Raw genomic sequence first — 21,496 nt, forward strand, 5'->3', positions numbered from 1 at the left:
CACGCTTCAACAACACAAAAGGTATCACCGAGGAGGTGCGGTTGCATTGAGACCTCGAATCGTTTAAAAAGTGGACAGTTAGAGTTGAGTCAGTTGACAATTCCTGCAGGAGTAGGTAACAAGAGAGGATTAGCGGCAAATAATTACGGGGTAACCTTGGGCCGACCACAAATCCCGCAACGTTTAACAGCTCTTGTTCACCGTTACCTTTCCGTATTGTTGGTTCAAGTCCCATTAGAATGATTGGAGGAACACAGTTTCCAATCCAGCGAGGAGGATGGAAGGTACAAATGATAAAGAAGCGGATTGATGTTGAGGAATGTTCGTTCCACAGCAGAATATCTCGACATCTTAAACAATGAAATGCATTTCGAGATCCAATTTGTAACATGACGCAACAGAAACGAATTGTCTCAGGACAAATGTAGTATTTAACAGGATCCCATGTCCAGCCCGTGAGAGCCGTAAGTAACCCAAGCAACCCAACGCCTCTAACATTCCGAAAATTACCCCTTGCCCGGCGATAGCAAGCCCGGGGCAAACGCCGTATAATATACCAAAAGCCCATCCATTTTACCCTAAATTGACCCAAGTCCACCCTCGCAATTCATAATCGATGGTTCCCGCCAACTCTCTCATTGTTCATAACCCAAAACATCCACATTTTAACCCCCTCGATGGCTCGACCCAACCCAAGTCCATAGATTAGGGATTATATCCTCCCCCCCTGAAGCACATCCCTCCCCAAAATCTCCACCTCCCCACTCTCACTCGTCCGTCGCCGCTCCACAACCCACTTCGTCTCCCCGCCCTCTTCGTCCTTCCGGTACGAGATACTATCCGCTGATCCCTTATGTCGGTGACCCATACCAGCAGCGGAGCCCGCTGCACGGCGGACTACTGGCGGACTCTGTTGTTGTTGCGGGGGATGCTGCGACAACTCGGTGGAGGTGGTAGCCTCGCGGGCTAGGTCTTCGCTTCTGCGGACTGGGAGGGCTGGGGCTAGGGCGAATCCGTCGGGCACGGGGCTCGTCGGGCTGGGCTCGAGTTCATCGCGTTCGAGGACCGGGGAGCAGGTAAGGGGGTTCATGCCGGGGGGTTGGGTCCCTGGTAACGGTGCAGTCATCGGAGTTTGGGGTGGTAAGAATAACGAGTGTGGTCGCTGCGGGAGAGAGCTTAATCCGTTCATGATGCTGGTGCCGGCACTACCGTTGACAGCAGCGCCCGCACTCCCGGGTCGAGGGGGGAGGATGTCTCCCGACGGAAACGGTCCGGCCAGCCCAGGGTTACTAAAGCCATTAGCCCCCTTCGCGTTGCTGGCATCCTCCGCATCCTCGGAACAGCTCCACAGCGACAGCCCCGACCCAACACGAACATGACCAGCCAAATGCGCCGGAACAGTCCCAAACGGTGAACCACCCGCCGCAGACCCGTCCAGCGGCATCTGCATCGGCGCCCGTTCCGACCGCGGGCTGCCCTCGCGCGACGATACCAAGCTGGGCTGTGACCCGCCCCAGGCGCGCGACCGCAGTTTCATCAGCGCCGTCAGGCTCATGTTGCTGTCGTTGTCATCTGCGGCGAGCAGCGCTAACTGGGCTAGACCGGGCGAGGTCAGCGAGTTGCGGTCGCTGCCCCCGTTGCTGATGGCGGGGGGCAGGGTGAAGCTCATGATGGAGTTGCGGTTGGAGTACTCGGAGCGTTCTGTGATGGGGGTGAGGTTGGGCTCGCGCACGACCCGGCCTGATGCGCTGCGGTTGATGTTGGCGCTGGCCGGGCCGAAGAAGCCGCCGTACTGGAAGAGGTTCTCCGTTGTGAGGACACCGCTTGAGGACGGCTGGTGGCTATTACTGCTGGGCTGTTGCGATACTGGGGCCGAGTAGAACCCGAACTCCTGGCCGTAAAATCCATCCGAGTCGTTGGCGAGCGCGCTAGCATTTGCCTCGGCGATGATCGCGTCATCGTCAAAGTCAAAGTCATCAAAATTATTCTCGACATCGTCGTCAGCGTAGTCGTCAATGTACCCGCCACTCGGGTCCTCATCTTCGTAGCCCGCAAGTTCATCAGCAGGGGCATCCTTTAGCCCGGCTAGTACATCAGGCGATGTGCTCCGGAAGAACTTGCCCGACGCGGCCGCCATCTGCGCCGCTTCCGCCAACGCGGCTTGGTACATCATATCTTGGCCTGGGACCTCGGTGCCTGGTTCCGAAATCTGCTGTGACAACGAGAGGTCTTCGTGTTCTGCCTGGTTCACGTCCTGCGGAAGTCTAACACTAACTGATGTTTGACCCGTCGACTGAGCGGGCGCAGACTGCCCCGAGCCGCTTGTGATATCGGAGCCGCGGTTCGAATCAGGCAGCTTCTGTGACTTCAATTGTTGGGGCTCTTCTTGCGGCTGGCTGTCGTGTATCTCTGGCACTGGTAGCTGCACTTCATGCTCCGGTTCCGGCTCCGGCTCCTGCTGGAGCTGCTGCTGATACGCGGCTTGCATCGCTTCCTTTGCCTGGGCAAATGCGCCGGGGATCGGCCGTCCATACTTGTCGGTGTCGTTGTTGTCGAAAATCGACTCGTCAAACACAGTGCCGTCGTGCTCAAAGTCCAGTTCATCCGCCAGCCCGTCATCAAAGTAAATATCGTCATTGTGCGATCGTAGGGGTGGCTGAGATACACTAGCCGCGGGGTAATTTTGACTCGGTGCAAAGTCACCAACAGTATCGCTCGTATTGTATTCTGGTCCTTGCTCCTTCACCTCCGAGGTACCGGGGCCGAGAAACTCCATATTGGGCGACAAAAGGCCAGGGCTTGGGTCCTTGGTCATCGCAAACCCAACAACATTACCGGCTGCATCCCTAGGCGTCGCTAGCATCCCGGTGCTGATCGGGCTCGTGATTGACGACACCGGGTTCGACCGTTGAAAGGTAAAGCCGGCAAAGTTTTCCTGGTCATTGTCTGGGTCGAATTCCGCCTCGGGGTCGTCCAGATAGTCCTCCTCCTCGTAGTCGGCATTCACACCGGGAATCCTCTCCTCGAGTCCATCATCATCCATCATAGCATCATAATCGAAGTCGTCGTCAAATTCATCGAACCGACCATCTGGGCCGTCCGTTTTCTTCTCCTGCTCACGTTGCCGATGCCGTTCTTCCAACAATCTTTCTTCCTCGGCCGCGCCGATCATGTCGAAGCTAAATCTTGACGATGTGCTTTTCATGTGCTTCGGAATAGCCGAAGCGGCAGAGCCCTGGCGTGACACCCGAGATGCAGAGAGGTGACCAGAAGCGGTCGTTCGCACCGAGGCCGATCCTGTGGTGGGTTGTGGGACGGTCTGTGTGCCGCGAGAAACCGTCGAAGATGCTGTACGCACACTAGTCCCGTCATTCGGCGCGGCGAGCAACACCGACCGTTCCGAGGGCACGGTTCCCGATGAGATTTTGCGTCCAGGGTCTGCCGGCGCGCCCGGAAATGTCTGACCATCTCCGGCCACATCCACGCCCCCTGGAGACTCCGTAGGCGTGAGGACCGTTACCCCATCACCGGTAGCTGCCGGCGTCGAACTGGTGCCCTCTGTCGATAACGACGTACCGTCGCTTGACACGGTCTTCCTTGGCCTCGGGGCGCTGAAGTCGTGGATCCTCGTACCCTTAATGCGCGGGTCGTAGGTAGGGGCTGGTGGCTGAGTGTCGGCAGCTGACTGGGCCGTTTTCCTCCTCATCAAGAGAGATGTCATAGGGTTCTTCAAAAACGGCAATCCCTTCCGGCCCTTCTGTGGTTCCGACTGGGCCACCAGCGGCGGCTCACTCGTTAACCGGGTCCCTGAAGGCCGCTTGCTAGCCGCCCCTTGCCCTAGATGTAGATCGGTCGGTGTCGAGAACCAAGACGACTTGGCTTGCCGAGAGGGTTGTATTGGAGGTCGAGAGGCTACACCTGTGTCGATTGGCGGTGGCGGAGGCTTCGCACGCGAGAGCTGGGTGTCCGGCAATTGACCGGCCATCGTCGAAGCAGCAGCGGGCACATTGGCCTGCGGTGCCTGTACAGCCTTTCGATAGTTCTCTAGCGCCACGCCTCCAATAAACCCGGCCTTGGCTTCTTCGTCGTAAGTAGAGCGAGGTGGGGGCGGACGAGTTTCTTGTGGAGGCGGGGCATCGGCATCGTCGTGTGGGATGGGCGCGAAGAGGTGGTCGGAGCCGGTGGAGGCCACACGGGCTATGGGCGGGAGCGTGGGCGGGAAATTGGAGGAACTCGGGGAACGTTGGCGCGCATCGGGACGCGGTGAGACGTCGTGAGGCGACTGGTGCGGGTGCTCGCGTTGTGCAGCAGCAGCCGCAGCGGTAGCCGTCGCATCCCACGCAGGGGCCTGTTCCGGGAGGGGGGATGTCGGGTTCGAGGTCGACGGCCCCCGCCGGTGGAATCGGAGGTGCGACAGCATCGTTGAAGCGCGATTCGGTGGTTACACGCCCGGTGTGGTCTCTCAGGGACACTCCGTGGGACAGACAATCGCCTCGATCCCGAGGCGGGCTGCAGCGGGCAGCATCGAATCGCAACGGGAGACGCTATTCCCGCAGGGCGCCGGCCAATTGACCGGCCGTTTCGTCAGGCACGTTAGAAGAAGATGGGAATAATGGTATTAAAATAATTCGTCAGCAAAGAAGAGAGACACAAGGAACACCGATCGGCTGCTGTCCAGCAGTTCGTCTGAAAAGTGATGTGCGATTCGCAAGATTGATGAGGATCGAGTGACTCTGACCAACCAGATGCGCGCATTGATGTCAAATCGACGAGCTGGCCCGTGCATCTCCCAGCCCCACCTGATGTTTTCTAGGCCCTCGACGACATGGATTACAGAATTTGGTTGTCCTTCCAATCGGTAAGAGTACGGTGGTCTCCTTTTCTTGTATTTTTTTTTCCCCGTTACTATGCCCCTTGTTATCGTAATTCATTCGCTTTTTTATTTCCTTTTATTCCCTTGGCGTTCTCGTTTTGTTGTCCTTCCCATTGTTTATCAGGGTCCATGTCACTCCAGCCCCACACGGTAAATCGACCAATCAGAACTCATGAGAATAACCATAGTCATAACAGGTACAGAGCCTTAGAGCGTGAGAGCCTCAAACCCAGAACTGTCTGTGAGCCCCAGACACCAGTTCTCCAATCTCTCCCATTCTGCTGATCCGGAGCCTCACAGCGACACTCTAATTGGATGTCCACGGATTCGCAGCCTCTCGAGGGCGGTCGCAGCAACTTGTCGCCCCAAGAAGGTGTTTTGTAATTTGTTCCTCGGAGTTCCTTGGCCTAGCATTACTGAACTGCCGTGTTGCGAAGTTCCGATTTAGGTAATTCATTAACGGAGCGAAAGGACGCTCCTCGGCTCGCGACCTCGTGCAGATGTCATGGTCGACGACCAGAACCATTGCAAATCACACCCGATCCTGGACACCTGGCTCGACTTTTCCCCGACCTTCAAATACTGTATTGCACTCGAACTTTTATGCCAGCTCTCCGTCATGATCATCACGGCCTCCATGGTGTCTGTTTAAGAGCAAGGCGTGTGTATGCGATACCATTATGGGGATATCCCGAATCCCTGACCTCTGCGAGATCCTGCCCATCCAACGGACTCTGGCTGAAGTCCGAGGCTGGATGACTTCGTTTGAGACTCTTGCCGGTACGGCCCATAGATATTCGGTTAGATTCAGAACTGGCACTGATGTATCACAGTCATTATCGTTGCCTTGCCCATCGGACGTATTGCTGATCATCGAGGTCACCGGGGGCTGTTTATGGTCATCTTGATGGGCATGTTAATGAGTCTTACATGGACATCGGCAATCGGTAAACGATCCGGACCATTTGCATCTTGTGCCCAGGGAACTAAAAGCAAGGTAGTCAACGGCCCTGTAATCCCCATCAAGTGGGTATGGGCCTCTTCCGTCTTCCAACTAAATTTTGTTTATTGCCTTCTTCACTTCTCTAATCTTCTGCTACCTCTGGCGTGGCCAGGACTTGATTTAATAGGAGGAGGACGATAGGCTGCCGAAATGCTGCCTGCTGCCATGGTCGCAAAGGCATGCACCCAAGAAAAGAGGTATGGTCCGATCGGGTCCGCCCATGCATATCACATCGCGGTCACATCCAAAAGGACCCGGGGCCTTTACCAGCTCTACTCCTGCTTGCTGTTCCGCGAGCTTATCCCTCCCGTGATGTCGTCCGTTACCGCCGACATCCGGCCTCCGCTTCCTTTCATCATCAGCTATCTTTTGCTGTTCTCAGCCTTCCCTCTCCTTGCGATTATGCCTCAAGACGATGCATCCTCGGTACCGATAGCAGCAAATACTCGCGAAACCGGAGACGTAGTTGGCTCACCAGAAAGCCCCAACGTTCCTCGCATTTTTTTCATACCTCGGCTGATTAATACTGACTCGTCGAATTCGTTTCTTTAAGTCGCAATATGTGACTAGCCAGAGCTATTTCTTTTTCGTTAGCACGATCAGGGGCAACTCTCTTCGCGCTCTCATACAATATTCATCCGCTCGATTCGGTTGAAACCTGTCCAGGGCAAATCCGAACTTCGTGCTCTTTTGGCATCTTTCATACTAACCCACGAAGTTAGTAAATGGCCTCATTACCTAGCGAAGTCGCCCTTGTGAACCTACTCCTGTTCTTCATTAACATGCCTGCCCTGATCCGCTTCATTACCCAGCGCTTCAGGCCCTCAGTTCAAACCCTCAATCTTGGGATTGTACAAGTAAGCCTAGCACTACTCTTCACCGAGTCGCTTCTACTCGCCTTCGCTACAAACTCGGCGTTTTTTATTACAGGTAGATCTACCCTACCATCCCCCTTCTCTACCATTTCCCACCATATAGAGCAACGATGATCCACGGCCTCGGATTTGGTGCCCGCTCAACACCAGTATCCCTCGCCACGTCATGGATGGACACCCGCCACAGCGGCACCCTCTACAGCGCCGTATTCCTCGTTCAACAAATCGGCATGCTAATAGGGGAACCGCTCATCCAGACCCTACTCGGCGCCAGCATTAGGTTCCACGATCCTTGGAGAGGCCTGCCGTTTCTCAGCGTAGGTGTAAGTTGCCATCCTAGCTCTATAACCAACACAAATATGTATATTCTAACAAGCTGCATATAGCTGTTTTATCAAATGAGCCTGATCTAACTATGCCTTTACAATTCGGCGTTCCTAGTTGGCATCGAAGCACGCCTGTTCGTAGATCTTCGAGCAAAGGGCCACAACTGGAACACACGGTGTTCTAACACGAGCCCATGTTGGTAACGACCGTCGACCTAGATGGCAGAGGCCGTTGCCGCTAACCACGGAGCACTGTTTGAAAAGAAAATAACCCACCGCCCTAAACCCTAAACCCTTCCTTGGCACACAGTGAACCACTCCAAATCCGACCGCGGGGCTCTGGCAACCGCAACTGGATTTAAAGCGCTGGATTCACTCAGTAGAACTCCGTAGCCCACCTCAGTATGAGGCTGTGGGGATAAAGGCAGCCTCCCACATGTAGTAAACTGATCAAATTATTCCTAACGTTATTGAAGATTTGGTGCGAGATAAATGCATTATGCTGTTGTTGGACCTGTGTGAATCTGGAGGTGTTTTCTTGCACTGTTCAAAATGTCGTTACTGAGATCAACGGTTTGTGGATCTCGAATATTATGTGGTCGGGAAACCAGCGGACCGCCAACGAACTCCTATACAGTACAATTATTGTTGAGGACAGTACCAATTACTGTTGAGGCACTTGGTTTAAAGTTCTTTCCTCCCGGCCGCCTCTTAAATCGCGAAGTTTCCCCTCTCCAACTGTTGCGGAGGCACCGGGTATGTTTTCTCGCTGCTCAGTGTAAACACCAACCTGCATGTTCACCATCATAGTTTCTCTAGATTCCCTTCAAAAATACTTTACCCCTCCGAATTCTATCCTCTCGCCAATACTAAGTAACAAGCTCTAACGGAGGAATTCATTGGCGTCCTTGAAGACTTTTTAGGAGTCAAGAGAACCCCATTCAGCTTCGCCGAGGAGTGGAAGAAGAACCCCCCCAAGAAAGCCGGTGGTGTGCCATTGCTGAAGTACACCGAAAAGGTATGCTTCTCCAATTTACTCCTGTTTCTGCTACCAATTAATGGTCAAATCAGAGTGCGTTCTGGGCATTATGCTACGACTATTATCATGGGTTCGATGATTTTCGTGCTGAATACAGAGCGAAGTTTGGCAAAGACGCGTTTGTCAGCTCGGTTGTCCGTTTCCGATGGTAAGGTCGTATTCGCCCTGTCTATCTGTATAGTCCTAACCAAAGAAACCAGGGGTATCGGGAAAGAGGTCACCCCGGAAGAGTACGAGACATACTTGGAGGAGCTTGCGGTCTTCAGGGACTGGGTCAGCGACTTGGTCCTGGGCCCAGACTCAGATACCCTTTCCAACGCCATCCTCATCATGCCGTACGGAGAAGCTGGCCCGGAATATCGCGATGATCCAAGCCCGTAAGAAAAGCCCGGCCTACATAACTTGGCGTATTACACTGACGTTAGCCGCAGACCAGCTGGCACTTTCCCAACGATCGCAGAGAAGTTCATATCGCCTATTATCCACGCTCCTCAGCTTGTGCTGCCATGTAAGGTTTGTATTACCCTTGATTAGTTTCTGCAGCGAGACCAACAGTCCATATCTAGTCGCACAGATGCCATACCGCTCAAGAATCAGCGGAAGAGATGAAGTGCGGCCCATAGCTAGCACATTGATAGGAGCAAAGGGTAATGAGAAATGATGGTACTCTGTAGAACTGCAACTAACCCCACTTAGGGAGCGACCTAATGCTCATTGAGCTTGCGAGAGCGGCGTTAAACAAGGCTTCATGGCCCACTAGCATCCAAACCGGCCGCTACATGTACCCTCTTGGCGATGACTCAAGGAACGTAGGTTCACCAAACGACAAAGCTGGTATCAGTTATGAGACTCGACGGAAAGGGCTCCAAGAAATTCACGACGGGTTTGAGCATAGCGGCGAGACTAGTTCGGTGAGGATAGAGCTGTGTCTTGCCGAATGATTGAGCTAGCGGACCTTCTTCAAGAAGATGGATTCAAGATGGCATTAAATGCCCTCAAATTCATGCGACTGGAAAGGAAGAGGCTGGGCGTCGATAGCTTGCTGAGGGTCATCACCGCCAGGCGAATTAATAAGGCTCTATAGAACTAGGTGGAAGCCTGTGACATTGGTGACTACACTAACTATGTACTATCCATCTACCTTTCCTACACTCACAAACAAAATCATGCAAACCCATTAAACCGCCAGAATTCGCGCCATCTGGAACATCCCCAGCGCTTAAGCACCCAGAACAGCCAAACCCTGCCCCCTGCCAGTAACCCCCAAGCTACCCAGCCCCTTCACCTGGACCTGCTTGCGGGTCGTAGCATCAACAACCACCACAGCAGGCTCAGTCACGTTGTTCCCCGGGGCCAGGACATAAATCCATTCATCCAAAGCCCGGAGATCGATCATCCCAGACTGGCCATTAGCGCTGAGGTCGATCACGTTCAGGATGGACGCGTCCGTGACAGACACCTCGACAAGCCGGTCGACCGCAACGTCCGTCACAAAGGCTGTCTTGGTGGCCGGTGAGTAGGTGGACCAGCAAGTGGCGGCCTGGCCATCAATAGCGCCGCGGCCCTTGGTCGTAGCCTTCAGATCAGTCCCGACAGACAGAACAGCCGCACCGAACGAGGCGTCAGTAACGAAGATATCGCTGGATCCGGGGATAACGAAGGAGCCGAACAGGACCGCAGTTCCCTCGGGAGAAGACCTTGTCCCCTTCGCGCTAACGGAGGCCTTGGCCCCGGGACCCCATGCGGCTTCGACGGGGAACGCGGCCAAGAAGCCCGTGGTGTTTTGCGGCGGGTCACCCTTGACGATGGAGAACAGCGTACGCTCGTCATTAGAGAAGAAGACCTGCGACACGGTATTGGTCGGACCGACGGGTGGTGTGGTCTGTTTGAGGTCGAACGGGCGGAGGGCGTCGAAGGTGCCGATGCCGCCGGCCGGGGTGAAGGGCGCGCAAGACACGCCGTTGATGACACCGGAGGTTCCGACGCAGACGATGCGGTACTTGGTTGAGGCTGCGACGGTGTTGGGGAACTCGCCGGGCACCTTGACGGGGTGGCCGACGCGGGTTAGTTTGGTTGGGTCGGATTTGTTGATGGAGAATTGGGTGACTGTGTTGGAGCCGGGGTTGACGGCGAAGAGAGTCTGATGAAATTACAGGTCGTGTTAGAAGACGTGACAAGTCTACAATGTATCGAGCCCAATTTCACGTCAGCCACCACTTACCGAGCCCGCGACGGTCACGGAGGACTGGGAAGCGAGTCCGTCGACAGCGGCCGGCTGGCCCGTAGCGCCGCTGATGCCGATACCACCGGCGCCACCAGTCGCAATTTTGGATCCCTCTCCAAGCAAGCCATTGCTGGCGATGGGAATCGACACGACCGAGTTCTCCTCCTCGTTGGTGATGATGTAGGCGGCCCGACGCACGCCGCATCCACTGGATGGATGGGCAAGAATTGGCTGGGTTTGCAGCAGAGCACTGCCAAGGGCGAGAGCGGAGGTGAAGCGCATCTTGGGCTGGAATTCGCAATTGGGTGGGAAGGGATGGAAAATCGGAGAGAAGTCAGGACTCAGTTGTCGGAGTGCACTTGTCGCAATGGATGTCAATCGTCTGATGACTGTCAAGTTGAGAGACTGGACCCAACATCTTTATACACCTTTGACCATAAGCAAGTATTCTACTACCCTTCAACCCATTGAGACCATGGGGCCTTCGTCATGATGCCTAGAGCTTCTTGAACGTTATCAAGACTTCCTGTTTAGTCTCGAGCCCGGGACAAGGGGATCTCGATTCGAGGAGCGAAGGGCGGTGCCCGGGCCGTGCCTGGAATTAAATTATGAACTGGATTTCCAGTCTGCTGCAATTCTATGTATAGCACATGAGATGATGCGACCCAACAGCGCTCAATTGAAGCCTCAACGTCTCAACATCGGGCCAGTGGAAACCCCGGCCGCCTCAGGTGTAATCAAGATTTCCTATTTTGGCTCTAGCGCGCGGGACAGCCTCCAACGCTGCGGAGGACATCAAGAAAGGATTCATTCCCCAGATGGAACGCAAGCGTTCACCAATCACCAAAGCCACTCGTCACAAGGGGCCGCATTCCCGAGAATCCACGTTGCGGCCGTCCGATGGGCTGGTTGACGGAGGCCCACTAACTGCCTCATGCAGGTATAACAAACGTTGGACAAAGCGACCCGGGACAACCACAAGCAGGGGGCCTGGATGCGGCGAACGCTTATTGTCCTGTGTAGGGTTACATCAGGGGAAATGCGGCTCTCCCCAGGTCAGGATCCGAGGATCGTCTCTGCGTATGTGTGCCTTTGTTTCCAACTCGGCGATGACAACATTGAACAACGCGTTCAATCCATGATTCCAAACCTATCTCCAGTTGTCGAAACTGTACTTGTATTTTCACGCGCCACGACGAATTACGTATGCCCCAGATGTCGTCCAAAGGCTCCATCTTCCGCATGTTCAACCCGGGGAGGCGGCCAAAGGAGGAGGATACAGGCGAGAAGAGGCGCGAGCAACTGCGCAGGGCACAACAGTGGGTCCCCCAACTGATTCCAACATCACATCTGAAATTCTGAACCGTTGAACGTTTCCGACAAGCACGCCACCACACGTGAACACAAGCTGAGTCATCATCATGATAGTGTGTACCGCCAGCGCAAGACGCGTTATGTGAAGGCCCTCGAGACAGACGTCAAAACTTCTCGGCTGCGCGAGTGCCAGATATTGGCTGAGAAGAAGCATCTTGAAGATGATGTTCAGATGTTGCTGCGCATCCTCGCTCAACATGGCATCGCAACTCCTGAGCTCTCCTCTTCGCGAGTCAACGGTAACGGTGCCAGCCCAGGGCAGCTAACACAATCTGAATCACCCATGTCACATGATGGGTCCCAGGTTTACACCCACACAGAGTGGCCCCAGGCATCGACGTTCTCGCCGCCGCCGTTGCCGTCGCCTTTCAGCATTTCTCCAGACGACAACACCTCACTATCATCCAGAGTCTGCGAGTTCGACCAAACCACCCTTGGCATGAAGTTTGTCCTCAAGTATGCACCTAATTTCCTCTCAACCTTACCCACAGCCGTGAAACCCCTTCCTCAATGGAAGATCAACTCATTAACGCACATTCCCAGAATCGAAGAACCCTGCCTAGGCCACATCCACGGCAACCCCAAAACCCCCGAAGAGCCCTCCAATCACGCCCTAACGGCTACCTCCCAGCTCCTCAGCCTATCATCCTCATCCACCCCACCGCCTAAGCGCTCCTCTCTGTTGCCGGTACAGAACACCCCTGCGGGGATCCTCGACCGACTGCTCACGCTCGCCCCGGAGGTGGTGACGAATAGCGAAACGGAGGTCACGCCCATCCAAGCTTGGGATGAGATACAGCGGAAGCCGATGCTTGGGAACTTGGATTTGAGGGGGTTGATGGCGCTGGCTGAGAGGTTGCGCGATGCTGCGAAGTGTCATGGGTATGTTGATGGCCACCTTTGATCTGTCTATAAAGCGAAGCCGGTCGAGGCTAACGTAGCTTTGGGGTAGTTTTGGCGCGGTGGTGGAGGTCGAGGTATTCCAGCGGCTGGTGAGAGAGATGGTGACCTCGAAAGTCCCATTCTAGTCAGCATTACGCGGAAGCCTGCTCTGCCTGTTGAGATTCTCTTTAGGCTGTCCTTGCTAGAAATGCACGGCAGCCGACTACTAATTATTAAATATTCGGGGTTTTTCCTTTGAGCCGAGGTATTCGATCATATGGGTTTATATAAAAATGGGTGCATGATGAAAGCACGGCTGTCGTCAAAATAGGCAAAGGTTGAGCAATACTTTCACCAGCACGAGGTGGCGTCGCAATTGAGACAATTCGATCAACACGCTGTTTTCCCTACACCTACTTTGCTCTCTTGAACCCTGTGTGATTTGGTGTATTCAAGATGGACTATTGTTTTTGGTGAGCGGGTGGCCTCAAGTTTCCCATAACAACATCTCTACCTACGGACTTAAGTAGCTTGATTGTCCAAGGAACCAGCACTTCCGACGAGCCTATAGATACTCTAACATAAACAGATTCCCCCTTCCCCTTGCTCAAGAAACCAGTTTAACTTCTGAATGTAAACAAAGCCTAGCCGGCTAAACTTCCCATCGAGCCTCCTCTCTAACAAAAGTCCCAAGTCCGGCACAACTGGGAGACACCACGCGTAATCAACCCCATTTCTCTCCTCCTTAACATCGAAGAATCCCAGGCCGACAACCTGATCCCAGGGTTCACCCCTTACCGTACCACCACACACGATCGGCTCAGCAACCAGTACCCCGTTTGCGACCGCCCGCGGTTTATTGATATATTTTGGGCCCATTCCCGATTCAAGATACCCGATCACCGGCTCTGTAAGTACCCGGACCCTGGCTACATGACCTACCATCTGCAGCTCACATGCCGGCATATGCAGGGCGTCAATACCACACTTCTCATCGACCGACCACCTTACAGGATCCAGATGCTTCGGGCGGATCTTCGGATACGCCGGGTCTCGCTGCCTTGCCACCAGGCCCGGTGTAAACCCAACCGACCCCAAAGGTAACGCCACAGGCCCTTCTACCGCGGCCCACGACCACGAAGGTGCGCGGACGACGGGGCCCGTTCCCGTGGTGAACTTGGACGGTTTGGGACGTGTGGTTGGTGCTCTCATGGTGATTTCGGCTGTGAAATGATGGGCCGGTCTCCAGAGCAAGCCGCGGACGAGGTCGCATTCCCATATCCCGGCGAGATATCGCGAGTTGAGAAGACGGGATGCCTGCTGCGCGACGGCGTTGATGGCTGCGAAGACGTCGTGCGGGTTGGATAGTTGACACACGGAAAATTGGCTGAGAATTTTATACCAATCCCTGAGCACCTCGTCCTGGGCACTAAGGTGGGCAGGCCGCTTCGCGGTTCTGCTGGTGCTAATAGCCGTCGACGACCCCGGGTGCTGGAGGAACCCTGGACGCCCGAGGTTTGGGTTGGCCAACCCGTTCTCCCACAGTAACTGCATCGCACAACGAAAACCAAGTTGCTGCTCTGCAAATACAACAGCCCGCCGGGAAAGCATCTTCTCTTGGAAACACCACCCCCGCCCGGACACGGGCCCGTAGGAAACAGATCGACAGGCCCCGACGGCCAGTACACCAGAATCAACCGAGCCATCCAGCGGCAGTACGCAAGGGCTCGGCCGGCGCTGCGCCGCGCCGACAGAGTCGTAGTGGTTGGCGATGAAGCCGTCCTTTGTCGCCGCGGACCGCCCCGCGATGACGGTCAGGGTCGCGTTGCCGTACACCGCAGCCATGGCCTTGGATTCCCGTTCCCAGTCCTTGGCGTCGCCCTGGATGATGCACAGCGCATCCACCCATACAAAGCGGATGCCGAGCGCACGAGCCAGAGACATGATCTCCCTGTGCGTCTTGGCTAGTTGTGTTTCCGGTATGCCCTGGGCCAAGGCCGCGTGGGTGCTGGCGTTCAGAGTGAGAACACCGGAGGTATCGGCCCCCCAGCAGTAGGATAATGCTATGTAGCGCTCACGCAGCCCTTGCGTGGTCACCAGACGCACAGGCGTGATCGGGGCGCCATGGTTGCCCACATCGATGACCCTTGTGGGCATATCAAGGGGGGTATTGCCCCCGCAAAGTTGATGATGCGTGCAGCAGTGAGACATCCAATCTTGAATTAAGGGGATGTACAGCTCCGGGTTGCAATCGGCGGTGCTGCGACGCCCGCGGAGTTGGAACTTGGAAGGTTGGCCTGGAAGTCTTCCAACAGGAACGTTAGTTTTCAAGTTAAGTAATACCAGCTACGATACGATATGTGACACTGATCATACTCGTATACCTCAAGACTCCCTTTTACCGTTGGTATTGGATTGTACTCGGACCCCGGTTGGGGCTCCCCGACTCCTCCGTGGATGAGCTTTCCGCAGGTGACCGCGACCTCCGCGCCGGCGACGCCGTGGTGATAAAAGTTGACGCCGCGGAGCCATACGGTTGGAGTCCACGGCTCCCCCTCCATCCAGGCCGATTCGCCATGGATAAGCCTGGCCACCCGGGGTTCGTGCGCGGTGTGCACAGCGTCCCAGCACAGTAAGCAGAATTCGCAGCCTTGCTCTGCGCTTGCTTTGAGAGCGCCCATGTCGGCGTGGAAGAAGACATCATTCTCAACTAGCTCGTTGACGGTAAGGGGAGTGCAGCGTTGGCACAGCGGCATGGCTAAGGTGTGGTCCCGTGGCTGGTGCCCCTGGGTTCGTTTTAGTGTGTTGGCAGGTCTCTGTGATGAGGTGTAATTGCTGATAACTAGACATAAGCTACCGGCAGTAAATTGAGGGGTAACGGGTGGGGGCCACACTTACACGGTACATCCTCCGAGGGAAGCGGGAAAGCAAGCTTGTTCATCGCCGACAAAGCGGCAGTTAAGACTCTGAGCATAGCTCGAAAAACTGCACTGTTCGACCTACATCGCACAACATCAGGGAACACCGTGAAACATTTCCCGAAGATTCCATGAGGATTCTCAGAGCAAGCTCATGTATTTACCATCGCTAAAAGGTTGTTTAATGTTTCGGTAATTACTTAATAACCAAATCTTCCAACCAGGAAATATACGAACTATTGCTAGGTAGTTAGCTATCTCAGAAGCCCAGAGCTTGTGTGGATGGTTTGGTTCTGCATGTCACTCCCAGCCAGGTGGTGAAGCTACCCGTAACTCCAGAGATAAGTGAGATCCCATACCTCAGCAACCAGAGGTGTCTGCATGCAGTTAGTCACGGGTCACAGCTGGATAGATGATTCCTCCGACTTCTTCCATATCTGCTGCTAGCATCAGCGAGTGCAGTTCGCCGTCAGCTGGCGGAGCTCTGAACAGCTGAGGGGCTGAGCGTTCGAATGTTACACACTAAACACACGCCAACCCGTGGCAAAGGCATAATTCATCATTGTTATGGCTAACAACTCTACAATACGAATGATACGATTTTGGACAGGTGAATAAATGGGCTTGTATTGGATGGGACATGTTCGGCTTTTCGTTCCGCCTCGTGAGAATGCAGAAAGCATCACCAAGGACCAAAAGAAATTATGACGTCCAGGTTCCTGCCGGCAAGCAACCCTTCAACCTGCCGACTCGAATCCACTACCGCAGAAAGAATGACCAACACTCTAAAATATCTGGCAATGAAGACCTGACTTACTCCGTCATAAGGAAGTAACAACAACACGGTTGCTCTGGCAGAACCTACCTAGTCGAGCGCGCCTGTTGGGAAACATCCCGCAGCAGCAAGAGCAAACCCCCTGACCACTTTCCATCTACTCCGTGATGCCTTCCTGACCCAGCATAAGTCGTCTCGCTGTGAACCCGACCGACTCCTGAATATTTAAAGGCACCAGTTCTTCCTAACAAACACCTGAAAACTTACCAATGCATTCAACCTTTCAAGATTGCTTCTTCAGACCAAGATTTGCATGATGCACTGGCAACAACCCGCATCTTTCCGCGCCACCTCAATCGATTTCGGCACCCCGTATGCCCGCTATTATACGAAGACGCTTTCATGCCTCCGAATCACGCCGCGTCGCCACCAAACCTCCGAACATGGCCAAATCCCTTCCCGCGTACAACCACAACAGTCACCTTGCTTGCCAAGTGGATCTTGATTCAGGCCCTCGGTGCAGCGCCAACGCACGCGCAGAGTAAAGCTTCGCCATGCGCCTCCTCCAGGCTCAACGACCGGCCGGGGAACCCCAACGTATTAGCCAACGTTGGATTCGGCGCTTCTTTTCTCGGAATCCAGTTCTTCATGAAATCGGAGCCTGCAATGGGTTCAAAGCGCATTCACGGCGTGACAAAACCGATCTTCATGGCCTGGTTTCCGTGCCTCGAAAACCCTGAAGTTGACGATATCTTCCGGATGAGCAAGTGGAATTTCGACGAATTCGGGCGTATGGAGGACCTCCTTTTTCGAATGCACTCGCTTAACGCATGCCGACAACTATGCGATTGGATACTTCCGAAAACAGGGCTTATCCAAACTGCATCTCGACAACCGGCGAATACCTCCCTCCTGCGGCGTTTTGTAAGGGCGCCAACGTTCAACAACAATGGTTCCCTATTGTCCCGGAGTATTGGAATGTCAGAAATTCTCGGCCGCCTGGGACACATGCGGTCCCTGACGGGCTCACAGGCATCGTCGAGTTCAATAACTGTGGTATCCGATCTGCTCCGCGAAACCTCAGGGAACAACATGGAACATTCCCTGAAGATTTCCAGAACAAACTCTTGCCAATCCCGACGATCTCGCTGCTCTCAGCGACAAAACCCAGTCCTCTTCCGAATTGCCCGTTTCAACCGTCCGGCGTCTCCACCTCGGACACGACATGGCGGCTCAATTGCCCGCCCAGCTGTCGCCGAGCCGCCCGGTCCGCTGCCCAGGACTTGGCATTGCCGTGCCGTGGGTTTCATGATCCACTCTGAGTGCTGGGAATGGGAGGATCATCAAAGGAGTGTCGGTTCGGATGGGTAATTGACTAAAAACTTGACAAGAGAGCATTGGCATGTCAAGCTTCCGTTCTGGCACGCAGAACGAGGAATGGTGTTCTTTCAGGAGGTCGATGATCCAAGGCGTTGTTGCATTCTGGGCCGTTGTTTTACCTTTCTTGTCTTCTTAATTATCTCTGCGTTCTTTTCTTCGGTTTATTTGTTCCTGCCTTGAAGAGTTTCGTTTTCTCAATAGACACCGGTTTCCGCTCGTTTTCTTTCTTCTGGTTCGTGGTGTTCTCTGTTTTCTTTCGGAGAAACGTTCTTGTACAAAGTGGTGAAAACAAACTGCCGTTACAATGCCATCAATACCATACCTCTCCAGCCTCGCCGCAACCTCCCTCCTTCTCTCCGCCTCTGCATCCCAAGCCAAAGCCTCAGCACCCCCCAAATACCTCTTCGGGACCACCTGTCTGCCCGGCCCTCTCCAACCCTCGTCCTTCAACCTCACCACCACCCCGAGTTGTGCCCCTTCTTCAGGGGACCCACCCCCCTGGCATCCCTTTACCGCCCGCCCGTACTGTCTCCCAAAGACCGACTACTGCATCTTTACGCACGCCGGCTTCCACGGTTCGGACCGCGGCCTCAGCGTCATCGATGTTCGGCCGTATGCCATTACCACCGAAGACACCGTGGTGGATAACGATGATGAAGTGTCCCGAACCGCGGTGACAGCGGTAGCAGACATGTTAGTATCGGCATCACTGTCAGGAGCATTGGAGCCACTCCCGGATTTATTCAGCCCCGAAGCCGCATCATCATCATCATCATCATCATCATCAGCCACAACAACAACAACAGCAGAAAAAACAACCCGAGAACCAACAAGCGAAGAACCCGACTCCAAAAACCTCCCCTACGAACTCCGCGACCTCCCCAACAAAGGCAAAGGCCTAATCGCCACCCGTCCCATCCCCCGCGGCCGCATCTTCATGATCGACTACCCGGCCGTGCTAGCCGATACCAAACTCCCGCGACACGTCAAACAGGCCCAGGGCCGCGAATTGATGGCTGAGGCGATTGGGCGGTTATCTACGCGGGGCAGAGAGGAGGTACTCGGGTTGGCGAGGCAGAATGAGGACGAGGAGAGGAAGAAGAGGGTGCCGGTTAGTGAGGATGTGATGAAGACGAATTCGTTTGTGGTGGAGGTGCAGGGGCGGGAGTATATGGCGCTGTTTCCCAAGATTGCGGTGAGTTTATACTGTTTCTGGGATGGATTAATTACCTAATTGAGTGGGATGGGATGAGTTGGCTAATGCGCGATGCATGACAGAGGATGAACCACGCCTGTAAACCAAGGTGAGCTTACTACCCACCTAAACTACCCCTTTTCCAGTTTTTCCACTTGCCCCTTTCACAGTTTCCCACATGCCCCTCTCGCATGTTCCCACCCGCAAAAGTGATACTAACAGACAACACCAGCGCCGTCACCCGTTTCAATTCAACCACCCTCTCCAACACAGCCATGGCCTTTCGTGACATCCTCCCCGGCGAAGAGATCACCATCAGCTGTATGTTCCCTCCTCCCTGGTTTTACTCCTACCTTCCCTCTCCTCTTCTTACTACTCAACCCCATTTCTCCCATCCCCCCATGATAAACATAAAACAACATAAGCCTTATACTAAGACCTAAACAAAAAACAGACTCAACCTTCGGCCTCCCTTCCACAATCCGCCAACAAAACCTCCTCTCCGGCTGGGGTTTCACCTGCACCTGCGATCTCTGCACTTCGCCTCCCGCTGACCTCGCTGCGTCCGACAAGCGCCGCGAGAAGGTCTCACGTCTCGGCCAGGAAGTTATCGAGCTGGTGTCGCGCGGCCGCAAAGAGGATATGCAGCAGGCTGTGGCGCTGTATTCGGAAGCTGTCGAGGCGGTGGACGAGGAAGGGCTGGTGCCGCATTTGGGAGGACATTATGAAGTGCTCGGCCGGTTATGGGGGGCCGCAGGGGAGGTGGAAAAGGGGAGAGAGTGGGCGCAGCGAGGCCGGGAGGAGACCGAGATGTTCGAGAGGGCGGCCATGGGTTAACGAGTGAAAGGGGATTGTATTTTGCGGCACAGTTCAAAGAGAAAACATCAATTTTAGTATCGTACAAGTCAACGTGGATATGAAGCAGGCAATGTCCTTCAAAAAGCCCAAACCATTCACCGACCGCTTGTTACTAAGGAATTAACGGTACATGTCCTCCCAATCTTGTCGTGGATTTCTCTACCCGTGGAATTGGCCCCAACCACGCACTCCACCGATGTCCCATGACGATCACATAGGGACTAACGGTACATGTCCTCTCAGATCCCACCCTGAAACCAATGACAAGCCCTTCTCCTAGAGGCCACACTGATATGCCCTCCTCAAACAGGCCACACTGATATAGCCCCCAACCACGCACCCACTCGACAGTGGTCATTTCACTTTCCTCCCCAAACCCAGCCAGTTCTCCCTTTGGCAATAGCAAAACCTCCAATGATCCAAACTCCCACCGCGGTCCTAGATGGAGATGTGTTGCGTACACCGTTACGGCGCGGAGCACGTTTTGAATGTCATGTGCCTGGAAGAGCGTTCGTTGGGCGAGAAAGCATTGCATGGCACGACAATGATCATGCCATTGTGGCATGGGGCGCACCGCCAAGGGGGGACGTTTCTTGGGTAAGAGCCAGAGTGCCGTGTGAGTTGTCGTGCCCGTCCAGTTGCCGCTCTCGTATCGGAGGGGATTTTGTATCGGGAGAAGAATGTCTAGGAATCGAATAGTGAACTGGAAGAGAACAAGACGCTGACGAAGTATGCGGGGCCGGATCACGCGGGTAGTCCGAATCCGAATCCATGATGTTGATTGCGGCGATGATATTGCGCAATGGTGGGAGAGATAAAAAGGGATGGAAGGGGGGGAATGGTTGGGTTTCGGTGTTGGTGGTGCAATTGGTTTGGGATTCAATGAGCTGGGTGATGCGAGATCTGAAGTGGTTGAGATTTGGTGGTGTGAAAGGTGAAGTGAGGTGGAGGGAGCTGGGGTATTTATATTAATTCCAGAGACACGAAATCAGTGTGGGAGAGCCAACGCTCTTTCCATGAGACTTGCTGGGGGAAGCCACGCAGTTTGGCAATCTCATGCTCCAGTAGGAGGCGCGTCCACTCAAACTTCTAGACCACACTTGCCTCTAAGAGGATGCTTGGAGGATCTTGCCCCCAAGCGTGTGAATTGCAAACTGCAATTAAGGTCCCACGGAAAGACTTATTCGACCAGGGCATTGGAACCTTGGGCCAACTCATGGAAAGGCAGTCTTAACCGTGCGGTCGTCCATGTCCAAAAGAAGAGCTTATGTTTGACACGAGAAATGCAGTCACAATCGAGTTTATTAATTCTTAATTGAGCCTCTTTAATGTACCAGATTACGCCCTTCCTCTCACAAAGGATCAACCTGACGCTCAAGAACCATCATACTCAACATCAGCCCACAGTTCTTGTAGCGTTTACAAGCCGGTTATTTCGAGAACCCGCGTTGGAGGCGCATGCTCACGGTGGTGAAGGCAACCGCGGTTTGGCGCCCGGAAATAGCGAGACACACCAAAACATCAGCCAAGCTCACTGGGTTGAAACGTATGGTGATCTTGGATGTCGATGTACCCGATAAACAGGGTCGTGTCATCCTCGAACTGTACCTCAGGGCTACATTCCCACCCCTGTCACGATCACCATTCAGTGGAACATACCAAAGTACTAACAGTCCTGACCTTCGTATACCTCTCGCTTTCTAAATTCTTCCGTCATAATCGGTTTTGTCTGAGACCAGCTGGGAGAGCCCTCGGTCACCATTGGTATTTTCTC

At 54.2% G+C, this 21,496-nt stretch overlaps 6 protein-coding genes across 6 annotated transcripts; 3 read left to right on the plus strand and 3 right to left on the minus strand.

The window, feature by feature from the left end:
* Positions 1–712: 712 nt before the first annotated feature.
* On the minus strand, positions 713–4,420 carry C8A04DRAFT_13838 (uncharacterized protein; the record flags this gene model as incomplete). Its single annotated transcript, XM_062777868.1, has 2 exons — positions 713–2,365; positions 2,417–4,420. 2 exons carry the CDS (start codon positions 4,418–4,420, stop codon positions 713–715), a joined length of 3,657 nt encoding a protein of 1,218 aa, XP_062635064.1.
* A 2,441-nt stretch (positions 4,421–6,861) lies between these two features.
* C8A04DRAFT_30681 (uncharacterized protein) lies at positions 6,862–9,057 on the plus strand (the record flags this gene model as incomplete). The annotated part of the gene is made up of 6 exons (XM_062781475.1): positions 6,862–7,074; positions 7,970–8,095; positions 8,149–8,264; positions 8,317–8,493; positions 8,548–8,624; positions 8,813–9,057. The coding sequence occupies 6 exons, from the start codon at positions 6,862–6,864 to the stop codon at positions 9,055–9,057; spliced, it is 954 nt and encodes a 317-aa protein (XP_062635065.1).
* Positions 9,058–9,335: 278 nt separating this feature from the next.
* C8A04DRAFT_30682 (3-carboxymuconate cyclase) lies at positions 9,336–10,622 on the minus strand (the record flags this gene model as incomplete). Its single annotated transcript, XM_062781476.1, has 2 exons — positions 9,336–10,256; positions 10,338–10,622. The coding sequence occupies 2 exons, from the start codon at positions 10,620–10,622 to the stop codon at positions 9,336–9,338; spliced, it is 1,206 nt and encodes a 401-aa protein (XP_062635066.1).
* A 933-nt stretch (positions 10,623–11,555) lies between these two features.
* On the plus strand, positions 11,556–12,742 carry C8A04DRAFT_30683 (uncharacterized protein; the record flags this gene model as incomplete). The annotated part of the gene is made up of 4 exons (XM_062781477.1): positions 11,556–11,659; positions 11,769–12,170; positions 12,258–12,596; positions 12,667–12,742. 4 exons carry the CDS (start codon positions 11,556–11,558, stop codon positions 12,740–12,742), a joined length of 921 nt encoding a protein of 306 aa, XP_062635067.1.
* Positions 12,743–13,172: 430 nt separating this feature from the next.
* On the minus strand, positions 13,173–15,352 carry C8A04DRAFT_38860 (heterokaryon incompatibility protein-domain-containing protein; the record flags this gene model as incomplete). The annotated part of the gene is made up of 2 exons (XM_062784369.1): positions 13,173–14,901; positions 14,973–15,352. 2 exons carry the CDS (start codon positions 15,350–15,352, stop codon positions 13,173–13,175), a joined length of 2,109 nt encoding a protein of 702 aa, XP_062635068.1.
* A 2,621-nt stretch (positions 15,353–17,973) lies between these two features.
* On the plus strand, positions 17,974–19,701 carry C8A04DRAFT_30685 (SET domain-containing protein 5; the record flags this gene model as incomplete). The annotated part of the gene is made up of 4 exons (XM_062781478.1): positions 17,974–18,864; positions 18,948–18,973; positions 19,097–19,185; positions 19,319–19,701. 4 exons carry the CDS (start codon positions 17,974–17,976, stop codon positions 19,699–19,701), a joined length of 1,389 nt encoding a protein of 462 aa, XP_062635069.1.
* Between the last annotated feature and the right edge of the window lie 1,795 nt (positions 19,702–21,496).

This window comes from Dichotomopilus funicola (genome assembly GCF_033296635.1).
Source record: "Dichotomopilus funicola strain CBS 141.50 unplaced genomic scaffold C8A04scaffold_54, whole genome shotgun sequence".
In the NCBI taxonomy this organism is placed as follows: Eukaryota; Fungi; Ascomycota; class Sordariomycetes; order Sordariales; family Chaetomiaceae; genus Dichotomopilus; species Dichotomopilus funicola.